At 48.2% G+C, this 17,671-nt stretch overlaps 2 protein-coding genes across 9 annotated transcripts in view; one reads left to right on the top strand and one right to left on the bottom strand.

The window, feature by feature from the left end:
* Positions 1–4,189, top strand: part of Ncoa6 (nuclear receptor coactivator 6) — a 139,378-nt gene extending 135,189 nt beyond the window's left edge. For all 7 annotated transcript variants that reach the window (XM_045155745.1, XM_045155744.1, XM_045155743.1 and 4 more), the window contains one exon: positions 3,621–4,189. In XM_045155745.1, the coding sequence (XP_045011680.1) occupies positions 3,621–3,664 (44 nt within the window). In that variant the 3' untranslated portion in view covers positions 3,665–4,189. The remainder of the gene's footprint in view (positions 1–3,620) is intronic.
* Positions 4,190–8,039: 3,850 nt separating this feature from the next.
* On the bottom strand, positions 8,040–17,371 carry Tp53inp2 (tumor protein p53 inducible nuclear protein 2). 2 transcript variants are annotated; one of them, XM_004668107.2, is made up of 4 exons: positions 17,284–17,371; positions 13,178–13,352; positions 12,478–12,766; positions 8,040–11,599 (listed from the first exon to the last, which is right to left on the bottom strand). In XM_004668107.2, the coding sequence occupies exons 2-4, from the start codon at positions 13,299–13,301 to the stop codon at positions 11,347–11,349; spliced, it is 666 nt and encodes a 221-aa protein (XP_004668164.2). In that variant the 5' UTR covers positions 13,302–13,352; positions 17,284–17,371; the 3' UTR covers positions 8,040–11,346. The 2 variants fall into 2 exon arrangements, with proteins under 2 accessions (XP_004668164.2, XP_045013091.1); XM_045157156.1 differs by having other exon boundaries at positions 12,478–12,646.
* Positions 17,372–17,671: the final 300 nt, after the last annotated feature.

The raw sequence follows: 17,671 nt of genomic DNA, 5'->3' as shown, positions 1-17,671 counted from the left end.
TCAAATTTGCAGCAATCCCTCCTACCTCGGCCTCCTGAGTGCTGGGATTCAGGGCATGCGCAACCACACCCGCCCAGGTATTTATTTGTAAGCAGAGAGAGAGGAGAGAGACAAAAAGAAAGAATGGGCACAACGGGCCTCCACCTGCAGCAAATAAACTCTAGATGCACATATCACTTTGTGCATCTGGCTTTAAGTGGGTACTGGGGAATGGAACTCAGGTTGATTAGGCTTTGCAGGCAAATGCCTTAAACTGCTGAGCCATCTCTCCAGCCCCCCTATGCCCACCATTTTTTCATGGGTTCTGGGGGTCAAACTCAGGTTCTCTTGCACACACACACACAGTGGAGGAGATTTTGTTTTAGTTTGTTTTTCGAGGTAGGGTCTCACTCTAGCCCAGGCTGACCTAGAATTCACTATGTAATCTCAGAGTGTCCTCAAACTCATCACAATCTTCCTACCTCAGCCTCCCAAGTTCTAGGACTAAAGGCATGTGCCACCATGCCCAACATTTAATGAGATTTTACAGAAATGTGTAAGCTTGAGAGTTTTAAGATGCTTATTTTACACTATCATATAAAACTCTGTGGAAAGTTTTGAACAAACACGATATAAATATGAGATAAAAGTAAGTTGATTTGGGCTGGAAGGATGGCTTCGCAGTTAAGGTATTTGCCTGCAAAGCCAAAGGACTCAGGTTCGATTCCCCAGTGCATGCATCTGGTGTGGTCATTTGCTGTGGCTAGAGGCCCTAGTGTGCCCATTCTTCCCCCCACCAAATAAATAAATATTAAAGGGATGGCTGAAGAGATGGCTTAGCAGTTAAGGTGCATGCCTGTGAAGCCTAAGGATAAGCCAAATGTGCGTGGTGGTGCATGTGTTTGGAGTTTATTTGCAGTGGTGGGTAGAGGCCGTGGCGTGCCCATTCTCATTCTTTCTCTCTCTTTCTGTTTCTAATAAATAATAAATAAATAAATAAATAAAGATAATAAAATAAAATCTTAAAAAAAAAAAAAAACAGGGCTGGAGAGATGACTTGTCTGCAAGGCCAAAGGATCCAGGTTCAACTTCCCAGTGCCCACATGAGGCCAGATGCATAAGGTGATGTATGCATCTGGGGTTCTGCAATGGCTGGAGGCCCAGGTGTGCCCATTCTCTATCTGCCTCGTTCTTGCTCTCTCAAGTAAATAAATAACTTAAAAAATCAGTAACATAGTCATGGGGGCTGGAGAGATGGCTTAGTGGTTAAGGTGCTTGCCTGCAAAGCCAGATGACCCATGTAAGCCAGCTGTATAGGGTGGTGCATAGATCTGGAGTTCATTTGCAGTGGCTGAATGCCCTGGCATGCCCTTTCTCTCTCTCTCTCTCTCATAAATAAAGATAAAATACTAAAAATAAACACTCTCTCTGCCTCTATTTTTTTAAAATTCTAAAAAAAAAACTTTTTAAGTTGGGCGTGGTGGCGTGTGCCTTTACTCCCAGCACTCAGGAGGCAGAGGTAGGAGGATCACTGTGGGTTCAAGTCCACCCTGAGACTAATGAATTCCAGGTCAGCCTGAGCTACAGTGAGACCCTACCTTGAAAAATGAAAAAACAAAATAAACCAAGAAACAAAAAATTGTTTAAAGGTCTGGAGAGTTGGCTTCGCAGTTAAGGTGCTTGCCTGTGAAACCTCAGAACTCATGTTCAAATCTCCAGGACCCACGCAGCCAGGTGTGGTGACACACACACACACACACACAGTGTCACACGTGTGTACAGGGGAAGCACCCATCTGGAGTTGGTTCACTGTGGCTAAAGTCCCTCGTGTTCCCATTTTCTCTTCGTCTTTCTCTTTCAAAATAAGTAACTTTAATTTTAAAAAGTCATGGTCTGGAGAGATGGCTTAGTGTTTGATACTTGCCTGCAAAGCCAAAGGACCCAGGTTCAGTTCCCCAGTACCCACATAAGCCAGAGTCAGATAGTGGCACATGTGTCTGAATTTCATTTACAGTGGCTAGAGGCCCTGATGTGCCCATTCTCTTATCTGTCCACCCTTCTTTTGCAAATAAAATATTAAAACGGGGCTGGAGGGATGGCTTAGCAGGTAAGGCTAAAGGTCTGCAAAGTCAAAGGACCCAGGTTTGATTCCCCAGGACCCACGTAAGCCAGATGCAACACACTTTTTTTTTTTTAATTTTTTTTGTTCATTTTTTATTTATTTATTTGAGAGCAACAGACACAGAGAGAAAGATAGAGGGAGAGAGAGAGAATGGGCACGCCAGGGCTTCCAGCCTCTGCAAACGAACTCCAGACGCGTGCACCCCCTTGTGCATCTGGCTAACGTGGGACCTGGGGAACCGAGCCTCGAACCGGGGTCCTTAGGCTTCACAGGCAAGCGCTTAACCGCTAAGCCATCTCTCCAGCCCTTGTTTTATTTTTTAGTTGAGAGTGACAGAGAGAGAGAGGGAGGGAGGCAGGCAGAGAGTGGGAGAGAGAGAATGGGCACGCCAGGGCCTCCAGCCACTGCAAACGAACTCCAGACGCATGCGCCCTCTTGTGCATCTGGCTAACGTGGGTCCTGGGGAGTCGAGCCTCGAACCTAGGTCCTTAGGCTTCACAGGCAAGCGCTTAACCGCTAAGCCATCTCTCCAGCCCAACACATTCTTTTTTATGTAACAATTACTATGCATATAAGCTCTCAGTTCCCACCTTTTCCATGTACCCCTCAGGCTTACAGAAGGCTAGGCTATTTTCTATTCTGAATTGTTTCCATGTCTGTTGTATTCATAGTCTTTTTCTTTTCCAGTACTGGGGATTGAATCCAGGGTTTCATGCATGCTGGGCAGACACTCTACTACTGAGTTTTATCCCAAACCCTCCATAGCCTTGATATACAAGAGCCACAAAAGATACCTGGTGACCAAGATACATGTCATGTTGTTTAGAGACTTTATAGCATGTCAAGAAGCATCTCTTACTACAAAATAATGGCTTAGGTGTTGGGGAGATGGCTCAGTGGATAAGTGCTTGCCACACAAACCTGAAGATCTGAGTTAAAATCCCCAGCACCCCACATAAAATGCCAGGTATGGCAGTCCCTGCCTATAGTCCATTTCTGGGGAGCCTAAGATCCCTAGGGCTTGCTGTCAAGCTGAATTGGTCCAGTGCAATTCCCTGCCTCAAAGTTTATGGTGAATAGTGATTGAGGAAGACACCCAGTATCACCTTTGGCCTCCTACACACATGGATATGCAAAAATTAATAAGATGGGTTGGCTCCAAAAGTGATCCAAGGGCTGATTTTCTGGCACAATTTACTTTTGGCATCACTCAGTGACTTTATCTACCCAGACTTCATTGACTAATGGGAATTGGTGAGGGAGATTGTGGAAAAAGGTTGACCCCACTTTTCCTAGCCAAGTAAGTGTATTTCATCTCCTACCTATTTTCACATTTCTCAATTGTCAGGCCCTAACATGCAGGGCCATACTCTTCCCACATAAGTCAGCAAGCAGTGCATGCAACTTTCTCTACCAAGTGTTCCTGAGACTGGCCTAGAGTCTAGAAGGCCCTGCTCCTTATGGACTGCCTACAGGGTACTGTGGTAAAGATCTGAATGTCTCTCTCCTTTTCCCATAGATGTAACTGGTGCAGTGCAATCCAAGCGAAGAAAATCCAAGTAAACAAGCTGGAAGATGACCTGATACTTGTAAATGTGTGTGAATTTTACAAAGAGCAATTTTGAGCTGTGACTTTTTTAAATCTATTTCTGTACAGTTACTCATTTTAATAATGTGGCCCATGTCCTAGTCCCTGCAACCTGTTTCATAAAAGTGTAATGGGGAAAGCAGAATTGTACAGCCCTTTGGGTGTTGCAAAATGAAGTTCAAGGTTTCTAAAATGTTGCCATGTATTGAAAGGAGCTAATGCCATTATAAATGTTACTAGTTTTCACATTTCTTAAGCAGCCTAGAGTACAGGGTGAGCATTTTTAGATCTTTTAATGATGTATTGTGCTGTGGAAGTACTGTGTGTGAATAACAGTAGTGGGGGCAAAAAGCAATCTTGTCATTTGGAAATGTAAATAATTTTATTATATAGTGTTTTGGATGTATTTGTTGTAGAAATGGACCAGTGAATAAAGAGAATCTAAGGGTTTGTACAATGTGAAATACTGAATGTGTTAAATAAATGTCATTGTCATAGAATATCAAGTTATGTTATTGGTGAGTGAGCAAGCTTTTTGAATCATGAGTAGACTTGGCTATCTCTGTCACTTAGACACATTGCAGCTGAAATGCCCACCTAACAAGTTGAGGAGAATGCATATCCTTGCTCATTCAGTTCATTCTTGGCTTTGAAGAAACTAGCACTAAACTGGACATGGTGGCACATGCCGTTAATCCCAGCACTCTGGAGGCAGAGGTAGGAGGATCAATCACCATGAGTTCAAGACCAGCCTGATACTACATAGTAAATTTCAGGTCAGCCTGGGCTAGAGACCCTACCTCAAAATAAATAAAGACGGCTGGAGAGATGGCTTAATGGTTAAGGCATTTGCCTACAAAGCCAAAGGACCCAGGTAAGCCAGGTGCACAAGGTGGCAAGTGTAAAAAAAAAAACAGGCTGGGCGTGGTGATGCACACCTGTACTTGGGAGACAGAGGTAGGAGGATTGCTGAGCTCAAGGCCACCCTGAGACTACATAATGAATTCCAGGTCAGCCTGAGCTACAGTGAGACCCTGCCTCAAAAAACAAAACAAAACTAGTCTTGCTTAGCATCCTAACTGGTAGCTTGATCTATATTGTCAGGGTTTTTTTTTGGGGGGGTGCAAATTACAAAATCACGGGGTTTGGGGGCACACACCTGTAATCACAGCATTTGGGAGACAGAAGCAGGAGGATTAAGAGTTCAAGTTCATGGTAGCAGAGGCCAGTAAGTTAAAAAGGAGACATAAAGGGAAGAGAAAGGAAGGGAGGAGGATACTTAATAGGTTGATATTGTATATATGTAAGTACAATGATTGTAATGGGGAGGTAATATGATGGAGAATGGGATTTCAAAGGGGAAAGTGTGGGGGTGGGGAGGGAGGGAATTACCATGGGATATTTTTTTATAATCATGGAAAACGTTAACAAAAATTTAAAAATTGGGCTGGAGAGATGGCTTCGCGGTTAAGCGCTTACCTGTGAAGCCTAAGGACCCCGGTTCGAGGCTCGGTTTCCCAGGTCCCACGTTAGCCAGATGCACAAGGGGGCGCACGCGTCTGGAGTTCGTTTGCAGAGGCTGGAAGCCCTGGCGCGCCCATTCTCTCTCTCCCTCTATCTGTCTTTCTCTCTGTGTCTGGCACTCTCAAATAAATAAATAAATAAAAATTTTAAAAAATTTTAAAAATTAACAAAAAAAGCAAAAAAAAATCCCAGTATCCTAAAAAAAAAAAAGTTCAAGTTCATTCTTAGCTACATAGTTAGAGGCCTAAGCTACATGTGGCCATCTCAAAAATAAAATTTAATAAGACGCACTATTATGTTGCATGTCTCTAATTCCAGCACTAGGGAGACTGAGGCAGGAGGATCACAGTGAATCTAAGGCCAGCCTGAGACCATATAGAGATTTTCAGGTCATCCTGGGCTAGAGCAAGATGCTAACTCAAAAATAGTTTTAAGCCAAGGATGGTGGTGTACACCTTTAATCCTAGCATTTAGGAGGCAGAGGTAGGAGAATCACCATGAGTTCGAGGCTGACCTGAGACTACCAAGCATGTTCCAAGTCGGCCTAGACTAGAGTGAAACCCTACCTTAAAAAAAAAAAAAGCTTGGGCTGGAGAGATGTCTTAGCATTTAAGGTGTTTGCCAGCAAAGCCAAAAGACCCATGTTCAATTCCTCAGTATCCATGTAAAGCCAGATGCACAAAGTAGCACATATGTCTGGAGTTTGTTTGTAGTGGCTAGAGGCCCTGGTGTGTCTATTCTCTATTAGTGTCTCTCTCCCTTTCAAAATAATAATAAACTAAATAAATTTTTTAAATGGCAGAACTTGACCAGGAATGAAGAGATAGGAGGATCACCGTGAGTTCAAGGCTACCCTGAGACTACAGGTCAGCCTGAGCTAGAATGAGACCCTACCTCGAAAAGCTTAAAAAAAAAAAAGAAAGAAAGAAAAAAAGGCAGAACTGGGGCTGGAGAGTTGGCTTAGCAGTTAAGGTGCTAGCTTGCAAAGCCTAAGAGCTCATGTTCAAATCTCCAGGTCCCACATAGCCAGATGCACAGTGATGCAACCGCACAGTATCACACATGCACACAAGGGGGTGCATGCATCTGGAGTTCATTCACAGCAGGCTAAAGGTCCAGCATGCCTTCTCTCTCTTGACTCTCTCAAAATAAATTTAAAAAAAAACACTTGTCACCTGAGCATGGTGGTGCACGCCTTTAATCCCAGCACTTGGGAGGTAGAGATAGGAGGACCGCTGTGAGTTTGAGCCCACCCTAAGACTCCATAGTGAATTCCAGGTCAGCTTGAGCTACAGTGAGACCCTACCTTGGTGTGGTGGGTGGGGAGCACCCAGGATATATATATATATATATATTTTGAGACAGGAAGCTATCAAGCAACCCAGATGACACTTGATTGCACTTTATTTCCAACTAATGCATCCTTTTCCATATATATATGGTTTACATCTCTATTCAATAGTTCAATGTTTCAAGAATTTAGTTAAGACTGGGGGAATGGCTCAGTGGTTAAGGCACTTGCTACAATGCCTAGTGACCTGGGTTTGATTTCCCCAGTACCCATGTAAAAGCCAGATGCACAAAGTGGTGCATGCATCTGGAGTTTGTTTACAGTGGCTAGAGGGCCTGACATGCCCATTCTCTATCTGCCTCACCCTGTCTCTCTGCTTGCAAATGAACATTAATTTTAAAATAATTTAGTCAACAGGGCTAGAGAGATGGCTCAGCAGTTAAGGCATTGCCTGCAAAGGCTAATGACTCAAGTTCAGTTCCCCAGTTCCCTTGTAAGGCCAGATGCAGGAGGATCACCATGAGTTCGAGGCCACCCTGAGACTCTATAGTGAATTCTAGGTCAGCCTAGGCTAGAGTGAAACCCTACCTTGAAAACCAAAAAAAAAAAAATATATATATATATATATATATATATACACACACACACACACACACAAAGGCCAAGGTGTACTGGCACACACCTTTAATCCCAGCACTCACTTGGAAGGGCAGAGGTAGGATGATTGCTATGAGGTCAAGGCCACCCTAAGACTACATAGTGAATTAAGTCTTGGGTTTCTGCCGAGATGATGTGGTGGTGCATGCCTTTAATCCCAGCACTCGAGAGGTAGAGGTAGGTGGATCACTGTGATTTCAAGGCCAGCCTGAGACTACATAGTGAATTCCAGGTCTGGGCTTCAGTGAAGACCCTACCTCAGAAAACCAAAAAAAAAAAAAAAAAAAAAAAAAGTCTTAGGTTTCTGTCTTCAGTCCAGTTCTGCAATTAAATGGACAGCCCCCATATGAAAGGGACCGTTTTATATTATACACTTCAGGATGTTCACAATACCACCCATTTTGGGCTTTCTTACATCTCTTTTGTTTCAGAAGTAATTTTCAAAAATCTGCATCTTTAAAGCCAACTGTTTTTGCCCCACCCTTTATGGAACTCCACTGCTTGGGGCTCGAAGTGTCAGCATGAACCGTGGCCTTCTGCCATGTCTTCTAGAGCTAGACATAGTTTATCCCCTTCCTTCAAGTGGTTCCTTGACTTTGCCATAGTCCAGTGTTTGAAGAATGGGTCAGTGACTGTTGTGCTCTCATCTCTATGTCAGGTGTCTTAGTATGTATGTGCTTTACATTATAAGGATCTACTAAAGATATTTTATGAGTCAGACTCCATATTATCTGGCTTCCTTCCCAGTGAGCTCATTTATCCTTTTCCTTTCCTTCACGACACACCAGAACCAAGGCCAACCTAGTATCTTTTGCTTTGACCCCACTTGAGATTATAGTGTTTCTCATATTTTAGCTTCATTCAGGCAGAAAGCAGAATGTGCTTTAAATAAATTTTTATTTGTTTATATTATTTTTTCCTCCCATACAGGAATAGCATTATAATCTAACACTCAGAATCCTGTTACACACATACACAGGCATGCCACATGACCAGGTCGAGGTGGTTGTGTCCTTGAGTCTGTCGACACATCACAACACGTTCAACCAAAGTCTCTTCATTTCAGCCAGTCTCAACACAAAACACCCAACAGGGATGCACTCAACTTGTTGGTTCCATTTGGAACTAGGTGGCAGGGAAAGAAGCAGGGCATCGGAAGCAGGCTGTGTTTATTCTGCGGTCAGTCCCCTCACACAGAGCTGCATGGATATGGGGGGACTATCCAAGAGCTAGTGACAGGGTCTGTGTTGCACCTAAGACGTTAAAAGTCACAGCAAGTTGATCGGGGAGTTCTAGGCTGGGGGAGCAGGCATACTCCAAAACAGCACCAAACTGCACTCATACACACATGGTACCCTGCTGGGGCTAGACTGGCAAAAGTTTAGAAAGTGACACCCAGCTCGAGAGACCCATTCAGACTTACTGGAGAAAGCTAGAAGTCACTCTTTGATGTAACTGAGACTTACTCTAGAAACAGGTCCCTCCGACATCCTTTGTTTTGGCAAAGTGCTGGTAGTATTTTGACATTAATACAATTGGTACAAACTTTAGTTCTAGAGTCTCTGAAATCATCAGTCGAGACAGACTCTCTGACCCCCTCCTGTCTAAGGTTGCATAGGACTTTGTGAATTCTGGTTCCCTTGTGTATTCAAGTTCTGTGGTTTAAGAAAAAAAAAAAATCCTGAAGCATGCTCAAGGTGAAAGGCACATCCACTTCAATACAGTATGACAAGGTCTGATGCTTCAGGAGTTAGACTAGCAGGAGACTAAGTAGTGTTGCTTCTTAGAAATATATACACAATTAAAATATTGCCACACTCAAATGCTACAGAATCTATAGGAAAGTACAAAAGAAAAAAAAAAAGCCTTGCAACCAGTCAGGTGAGAGATTAGAGGGTTTTCAAACGACAGGAACTTTTAGAAATACAGGTCGGGGGCGAGGTCTTTTGACATTTGAGCCATAGGCCCAAGCACTCAAGCTTCCTCCACCAGCAGGATCAGAAGCACTGCCCAGGACTAAGCCTACACCCCAAGTGGCAGTGAGGAACAGACAAGAAGGGCTGAAGGGAGTTCCAGATCTCAGAAGTGCTGAAGACCCTAGGTGGGAAGTGACCTTTGGGGCAGCTGGAAGAATAAAAATACCCTCGGTCGTAACTGAAGAACTTGGGAAGAGGAACAAGGTTGTCAACTAGCACTAGGGCCCTTAGTGAGCTGGTGAAGGGTCTTAGACCTACTTGTATCAGTTTGGCATCCTTCAGGATAGGAGACCCCAAGAGGACCTCCTCTTCCCCCATCCCAGCATGCTGGGGATACCCTCTCCCCTACATGTGCCACATGAGGCCTGGCAATAGAGGATCAAAGAGGACAGCTGCTCTTGTCCTCATAGGAATGCAGTTTTCTCCAACCCCAGCTGGCTGTGAGGCCTGGAAACCTGGAATTGGGATGAAGGGGAAGACCTGTGTCAGTATGTAACAGGAAATCTTAAAAGTTTCAAGGAATAGAGAGCACACACTGAAAAAGGACAGCTTAGAGAATTGGAAGCAACTCGGGGCATCCCAAGAGGCTGTTGCTGGTGTCTGAGCCCCACCACAAGGGGAAAGCTGGCCACCCCGTCCCATGTCTCACCCAAGGATTAAGGTTCCTTTCTCCAGATTTCTAACTGGAGAAGAAAGGGAACGGGGTGGGGGGCTACAGGGCGCCCTTTATTCCCCAGCAACCTAGAAAAGCCCTGTGAGAGAAAATGAAGAGCCCCTCCTGAAGACCCTGAACCTCTGGGGGATTTTTGGGAAATAGAACAGTGAGGTTCCTGGCCACCTGCCCAGGAGTGTTTACTAACCAGCCATATGGAGCAAAGTGAACATAAGGCCAGAGGCAGATGAAGGCAGAGCTGTCAGTCAAGATGGCTATACCCCACTGCTTGTCCTCTTCAGCATCAATCTTCTGTATTCTTACCTTAGAGGGTGCCCTTCTCCCTGCCTGGAAGCCCTCTGGCCTGCATCTCTCCTGAGCTAGCACCTTGGGCATGTGAACAGGGATGGCCAGGATGGCAGGACCTTACCAGTTTCTGGGGTGGCATGTCAAGGTAAGGTGACAAGGTATCAAAGCCTTCAGACTTAGCCTGAAGAGAGTTGAGAGTTAAGAGTTTAGGAAAATACTTAGGAGGTGGGATGGTAAGAAAGGGAAGTGCTGGGCGTGGTGGCACACGCCTGTGATCCCAGCACTTGGGAGGCAGAGGTAGGAGGGTCACCATGAGTTGGAGGTCACCCAGAGACTACATAGTGAATTCCAGGACAGCCTGGGCTAGAGGGAGACCCTACATCAAACAAACAAACAAAAAAGAAAGAAAGAAAAGGACATGGGGGCAGACTCCAGGCTCAAGCCTGAGCAGGGCATAGCCTCTCTAACAAAAAGCCTCTGCCAGCTTCCATGGTACCCTGCTCCCTACAGTTTCTCAACCTGTGTGTTCCTGTCTGCACCTCCCAGCAGGCTGCCTCTTAACCTCCACCTTCTCCTTCTAACGCACATCTCACTGTCCTCCTCCACATACTTTACCTTTCCAGGCCCAAGCAGCTCCAAGGAGCCCCGCCCCCAGGGCAGAGAGAAGGTAGAAACTAAAAGCAAAACTCTTGAGCCTGACCGCTGACTGGAGGGCAAGGGCAGTGGCCCAGGTCCCCAAGTCTGATATTATACCTGGACAGGGAATGGACTGAGCCCCCTCGCATTATTTGGTAGAAAATGCCAGGAATGAATAAGAGAACAAGAGAGAAAGAGTAATGCCAAACATACAAATGGGTAAGTCCTGTCAAAGTAGGCGTTGAAGGTGGAGAAGGAACTAGACGGAGATGGAAAAGGCTCTCAGAAATAGAGTACACCAGGATGACAAAGGTGAAGGGTTCGGAAAGACAGAGGTAAGGGTCAGAGAAGGAAGTTGGGAAGCTGGAGGTGGGATGCTGAGATGAGGAGGATGAAGGGAGCTGGAGGAGGTTCCAGGATGAAGATCTGAGAAGGGGAAATCAAGGGAGAGGAGGGCCAATCACCCTGCCTCTCACACTTAGGTAAGAGGGAGGCTGGGTGTCCAGACTGAGGCGGGCCCTGGACGCCCCCTCAAGCAGCACCCTGGCTGCTGTGGAGGGACTCTATGGAGATTGGGAGACTTGCAAGGGATTCATGGCGCAGCGGGGGCACTCAGTAGTTGAACTGGCGCTGGCACGGCTGGTAGATGAAACTGCCCTGGTGCTTGGGCCTGCGACTACGGCTCTCCCGGGCACGGTTCTGCCGCTGCACCACTTTGGCGCTCAGCATGTGGCGTTCGGCCCGCTGCCGGGCTCGCTGCAGCCTCCGCGCCTGGCCCGCCTTCTCCAGCAGCACAGCCTGGCGGGGCAGAGGCGCGGCTGCGTGGTGCGGGGCCCTCGGCTCCCCGCCTGTGGGCACCAACTCTCTGCAGGGAAGGACAGAGTGTTTGGGATAGTCAGGGACAAGTGAAGAGGAGGCACTGCCATCTCCCACCTTCACTGTCTGCTGAGTGGACACATGATGCTCTGCTGAACAATACCAACTCTTTTTGTTGTTGTTTTGAGGTAGGGTCTCACTCTAGGCCAGGCTGACCTGGAATTCACCATGTAGTCTCAGGGTGGCCTTGAACTCATGGGGATCCTCCTACCTCTGCTTCCCGAGGGCTGGGCTTAAAGGCGTGGGCCACCATGCCTGGCTTAAGAATACCAACTCTTGGGGGGGGGGAGTATATTACCATGGGATACTTTTTATAATCATGGAAAATGTTAATAAAAATTGAGAAAAAAAATTATAAAAGAAATTCATTGTTCAAAAAAAAAAAAATAGAATACCAACTCTTGCCAGGCGTGGTGGCGCACGCCTTTAATCCCAGCAGAGGCAGAGGTAGGAGGATCCCCATGCGTTCAAGGCCACCCTGAGACTCCATAGTGAATTCCAGGTCAGCCTAGGCTAGAGTGAGACCCTACCTCGAAAAACCAAAAAAAAAAAAAAAAAAAGAAATCCAACTCTTGCCCCAAGCCGACGTGGAGTTGACTCCACAATTCTAGTCCCGGGCAGGTGAATGGGAAGAGGAGGAAGGAGGCTCCAACTTCCAACCTGTGGCAAGCCCACTCCCTCCCAAACTTCCACTAAAGGTCAGATCTCTCTCAATCCCCACCCTAGCCACCAGACCAGGCGTCCCTACATCTGCAAGGCCCACTGGACCTGCCCTGTGCCTCAAGAACACCTCTCTCCAAAGCCCTGAGTTCCCTCATCCTCCAGGCCGGGATCCTGGTCTCCAGTCTCCACCCTCAGCCAGCTCACCCGTCACTGAGGTCCGGATCAGGCAAGGCAACGTCCGGGAGCGGGGAAGGGGTCCCAGACTCCAGCACTATGGTGCTGCCGGTGACATAAACGGACATGCTGGGGTGCTCGATGAGGAGGTCCTCCAAGGGGTTGCTCTGGAGGCGGGCGGGCCCGAGGCCGGGCCCCTCTGCAGTAAAACAGGCGGGAGGGGTAACAAACCAGCTCTCGTCCATCAAGGAGGGCGCGGGCGGAGGGCGGCCTGCGGGGGCGGGGGGAGCCCCGGGGTTGTGGGGAGACACGTAGCTGTCTATGGGGGTGCGGGAGACGGAGCCATGCGAAGGAGGGGGAGCAGTGGATGGGGCACATACACACACACACACAGACATGGGACACAGGGGACGGGGAGAGAAAGGGCATCGTTAGTTAGACCCGCAGCCCTACCCATCCATCATCGTGCTCACGGAGTACCCACGGCCTTAGGGGTCCCCGGGTGTGAGCCCAAGAAACGTGCCACCAGGAGACAGCTCAAACTTGCGAGGGAGGGGCCCACGATACACCACCTCCGGGCTCAGCATCTCAACCCCAGGAGGCTTAGAACTCCAATCCCCTCGCAGCTGCCCTTCCCTTTCCACCGCAAGGCCGTCTGTCCTTACGATGACTTCACAGGCCCGGAAGCCGGCGTGCTGGCCACCGAACTCAAGCTCGACTCAAGGCTCACCCGGCAGGTCAATGATGAGCCAACCATCCACTTCATCCTCCTCTGAGACGAAGGCCCCAGGGCAGTCGAGTTCTTCCGGAGGCGAAGGGGTGCTGAAGAAGAGGCTGGTGAAGCGCTGGAACATGGTCAGCGGGCGAAGCGGCCTCCAGGGGGCGCCCTACGGCAGTGCAAAAACCTGGGGATCAGAGAGAGAGACTTTAGAGTCACTGACTGAAATCCATCCACCCCACTTCCTGGCCTGAGACAGAGCGCAGAGCATTTCAACTCCAGCCCTCACCACACTAATAAAAGTAGATAAGCATGGGCAAGCTTTTGGGCAGTGTGTGCACGCGCACGCTACATTCAAATCCAGGATTTCCTGCATAAATTTAGGAAAGTATTTACTTGTGTTTTAATTTTCTCATCTACTAAATGACGACAATTGTACCTTTCTTTGGGTTCTAATAAGAATTAAATGAACTAAACACAAAGTGCTCAGAATAGGACCTGGGTGCATAGTAAGCATTCAATAGACTAATAAACTAGTTATTGCAAGTTGATTTAGGGATATGGAATAAGAACAGATATATAACAAGGCTTTTTTAGGGAGTCTTCCGAGAACGAAAAGTAAATAGGAATTCCCCAGCAAGGGAACAAATTGCCCACAGTGTGTTTATTATCATCATAATACTATAATATTCATGTGTCAGGTACTGTCCTAAGCACCTTTCCTCTCTTAGCTCACATAATCCCAACAACAAATATAGGAAGTAGAGCCAGTCATGGTGATATACACTTATAATCTCAGAATTCTGGAGATGAATTGGGAAGTGAAGGCAGGAGGATCAAGAGTTCAAGGCCAGCCTCGTTGCTCAGGAAGTTTGAGGCCAGGTTGGGTTATATGATACTTTATCATGAAAAGGAAAGAGATAAAGAGAGGAGAGGAGAGTTGAGTAGAGGAGAGGAGAGGGGAAGGAAGAGAAAAAACAGCATAATTACTATTTTTCTTTTGTGAAAAAAAAAAAAGAGGTTGAAATGAGGCTTAGAGAGGTGAGGTGTTCTAGAGTTCAGGGCCAGCTTCAGGTTCATAGAAAGCTTGAAGCTAGTCTGGGCTACATGAGATCCTGTCTCAGAACAGAAGAAAAAAAGAGAAAGGGGAAGATGGAAAAGGAAGGATGGAGGGGAGAGAGAGAGAAGAAAAAGGAGAAATGGAAGAAAGGACAGAAAGAAGAGAAAGGGAAAGGGGACATAATTACTATCTTTTGCAGGTTAAGAAGGTGGTAAAATGAGTCTCAAAGATGTAACTAGCCCAAAGTCTCATAGCTAGTTTTAAAAAATTTTTTTTAAAAAGGCAAGTGAAATTTGAACCCTGATAGTCAGATTCTAAAGTGGCATCTACAACCACTGTGGTCCACTGCCTTTGCTGGGTGTCTATCTAGGCATTTTTAAAACTTCATGACTGGAACTATGGTCTGTGTGTATTATCCTGGGAAGAAGGGCCTTGGATATCACTGTGATTTCCTAACAGCAGTCTTCAACCCCAGGACCCTGTGTGGCTGAAAACTGCTGGTTACCACGGCTCTGCTACAATCTCACCATGAGATCAGACAAGCCTCAGAGTATCTGTCAGATGAGGTATGAAGATCCTATCCCCTCGGGACCTCCCTCAAATACCCCGCTTTCCCCAGACTCCTATTCAAGAACAAATCCCCAGAAGGAAGGAAAAGATTGAGTTGTCTGGCCCCAGTGAGAGCAGGTCCGTGGCAATTGATGATGGAGAGTGGGAGCTATCAAATCGGGAGCCCCAAAGGACAAGCACAAAAGTTGGACCAGGACGGAAGCCCTTAGCCAATCCTTCTCCAGGTTAAGACAAGGAAGGAGCCAGGTGTGGTGGTGCACGCCTTTAATCCCAGCACTTGGGAAGCAGAGGTAGGAGGATCACCGTGAGTTCAAGGCCACCCTGAGACTCCATAGTGAAGTCCAGGTCAGCCTAGGCTACCTCAAAACAAACAAACAAACAAACAAAAAAAGACAAGGAAGGAAATAAATAAAAATATTTTTTAAACAAAAAGATGAACGGGGCATAGTGGTGCACGCCTTTAATCCCAGCACTTGGAAGGCTGAAGTAGGAGGATTGCTGTGAGTTTGAGGCCAGCCTGAGTGACTTCCAGGTCATCTTGGGGTAGAGTGAGACCCTACCTCAAAAAAAAAAAAAAAAAAAAGATGAGGAAGGAGACCCATGTTCTGGGAATGGAGACACCAAAGTGGTAGCTATTAGATCTGCTTACAGCACATTTTGCAGGCTGAGCTTCAAACAGAGAACATGCAGCTATTCAAAAATATACAGCTTGATCATGGTGGAGACAGCCCAGCCCAAAAGTTACTGAGCATGCAGTCTGGGAGAAACATAATCAGGAAACCCTCAACAGATGATATCCAATAATATCATGGTGCACAGGGGACGAAGAGGTCAGGCAGAGGAACCTTGATCTAGTTACTACCTCTCTGCTTAGCCATGGAGAGATCTGGACTTGGCTGGCCTCAAGCTTTAGCATTCAGTCCCAAGGTCTACAAGAGCTTCAACTACAGACTGAAGCAAGGCAGGCTCAAGAGAGAAGCTCCCTTCCCTAGGTCATGCAGCAAAGTCAGTGACAGCCAGGAGTGACAGGGGCACCAGCCAGCCAGTGCTTGCCCCTCCTTTGACCACTGGGGGAGAGTCTCTTGGATTTTCTTTCCTAGCATAATGACTTCCTGGTTCTCAGATTCCCAACTCCGCTCCAGGAAGAACCATTCCCTTTAATACTACAGCAGCTGTGCCCAGAATAGCACTTGAGCCCTAAGCCACCCTTAGCCCAGCCCATCCTTAAGCAAATCCCAGCCTGGTCTGAGGTTGCTCTGAGTCCAAACCTCTCCATCCACCCATTTGGAAAGTCAAAAACAGTCTTCCTCCCCCTTCTACCTCTTTGTGAGCACAGAGGGGACAGCATAACTTCTGCAATCACAACTGGAGAATGTCCAGTTCCTCAGAGCTGACAGCCTTGGGAACTGGGGAGGTGATAAGGGGGCCAATTGTGGGAACTGAATTCTCCGCGACACCCGGAGGCAGGCAACCAGTGACTCACTTCTCTGTGGTCAAAACAGGTGGGAGACAGCATTGTACTGGCTTTTAAGGTAGAGTCGTGGGCAGAGGTGCTAGAGCCACTAAAGGGACCCTCTCTCCAGAGACCTCCTGGAAAAGTATCTGGAGTGAGGAGACCTGGGAGTTCTATTTAACTGAGATTGGTGATGGGCCCAAGATAGGGATTCCCAGTGGAATGAGATGTAACTTGTTCCTTAAATTGAACTCCTACTGTAGGGCATTCGCCCACAGGTAAGCAATCTGTTACTTAGTGAGTAGGACTCTAATTGGCTAAGACCTCCCGCAAGCTACCGGACCTCTCTGGGTCTGTTTCACCTGTGAAATGTGATTTAAGACCCTCCACATTTGTAGTCTGAGAATGACATCAAGTAAGGCTCTGCACACATGTCAGGGATTAGGAGGATGTTATTATGTTGAGGGGATGGGGCGGAGCTTGGAGCCGGAGAGGAGATCCTGCCACCATCTGGTGCTGCCCCAGCGACCTCAAGTCCGAGGCCATCTTCACGGCCTGACCAGCCGCTTCAACCTGGACCTAACTGTGCCATCACGATACCTTTCTCAGGTGGCAAAGGAGTAAGGAGATGAGCGACCTGACCCCCAGTCCCTAGACGAGCGCCCAACAAAACCGCTGGAGTGCCCTGAGGGGACCCGCTGGCCTTTCCAAGTGTCCTGTCACCCTTGGCCTAGCGCGACCCAGCAAGCACCCCACCGGGTCACGGGAGGACAAGCGACCCAAGCCTTGGAGGGGCGGTGCTGGCCTTGGTGACGTCTCAATGTCATATGCAAATAGACCTACGTCAGGGTCTACCGGCTCGCTGCAACCAATGGGGAGCCGGGGACGCCGCTCCGGTGTCGGCCGGCGGAGACAGACAAAGGCCGAGGAGAAGGGGGCGCAGGGCGTGTCCCCGGGGATGCGGTGGGGCACCCCCCCCTCCGCCCCACACACCCACCCCCCCGCCGCTCCGGGCCGCGAACCGGTTCCACTCACCTGGGGGCGGGGCCGCGGCGGCGAGCACGGAGGGAGGGTGCGGGGAGGTGGCTGAGGTAGTTGTGCGGCCGCGCGTCCCAGGGAGGCCGGCGGGCGGCTCAGAGCCGGGGCCGCATCGCGGGGGCCGGGCGGGCCGGGCGGGGAGGCGGCGGGAGCGGCTGCGCTCGCCCGCGGCGCTCGGACTCGGTGCGGACGCCGCGACTGGGGCTCTGGGCACAAATTGGAACGTTCAAACAGCTGATGGTGACGTCACAAAGGGGCCCGCCCACCCGCCCGCGCGTCACCGGCCCTCTGCGGGCGGCAGCCAATGGCAGGCCGCGAACCCCCTCGGCCCCGCCCCCTCCGCGGCTCCCGCCCCCCCCCCCCCCCCCCAGCGGCTCGGCGAGCC

The sequence above is a fragment of the Jaculus jaculus genome, chromosome 8, assembly GCF_020740685.1.
Source record: "Jaculus jaculus isolate mJacJac1 chromosome 8, mJacJac1.mat.Y.cur, whole genome shotgun sequence".
NCBI lineage: Eukaryota > Metazoa > Chordata > Mammalia > Rodentia > Dipodidae > Jaculus > Jaculus jaculus.
Note: the sequence above shows the minus strand (reverse complement) of the source record. Positions and strands in the feature narration are given on the sequence as shown.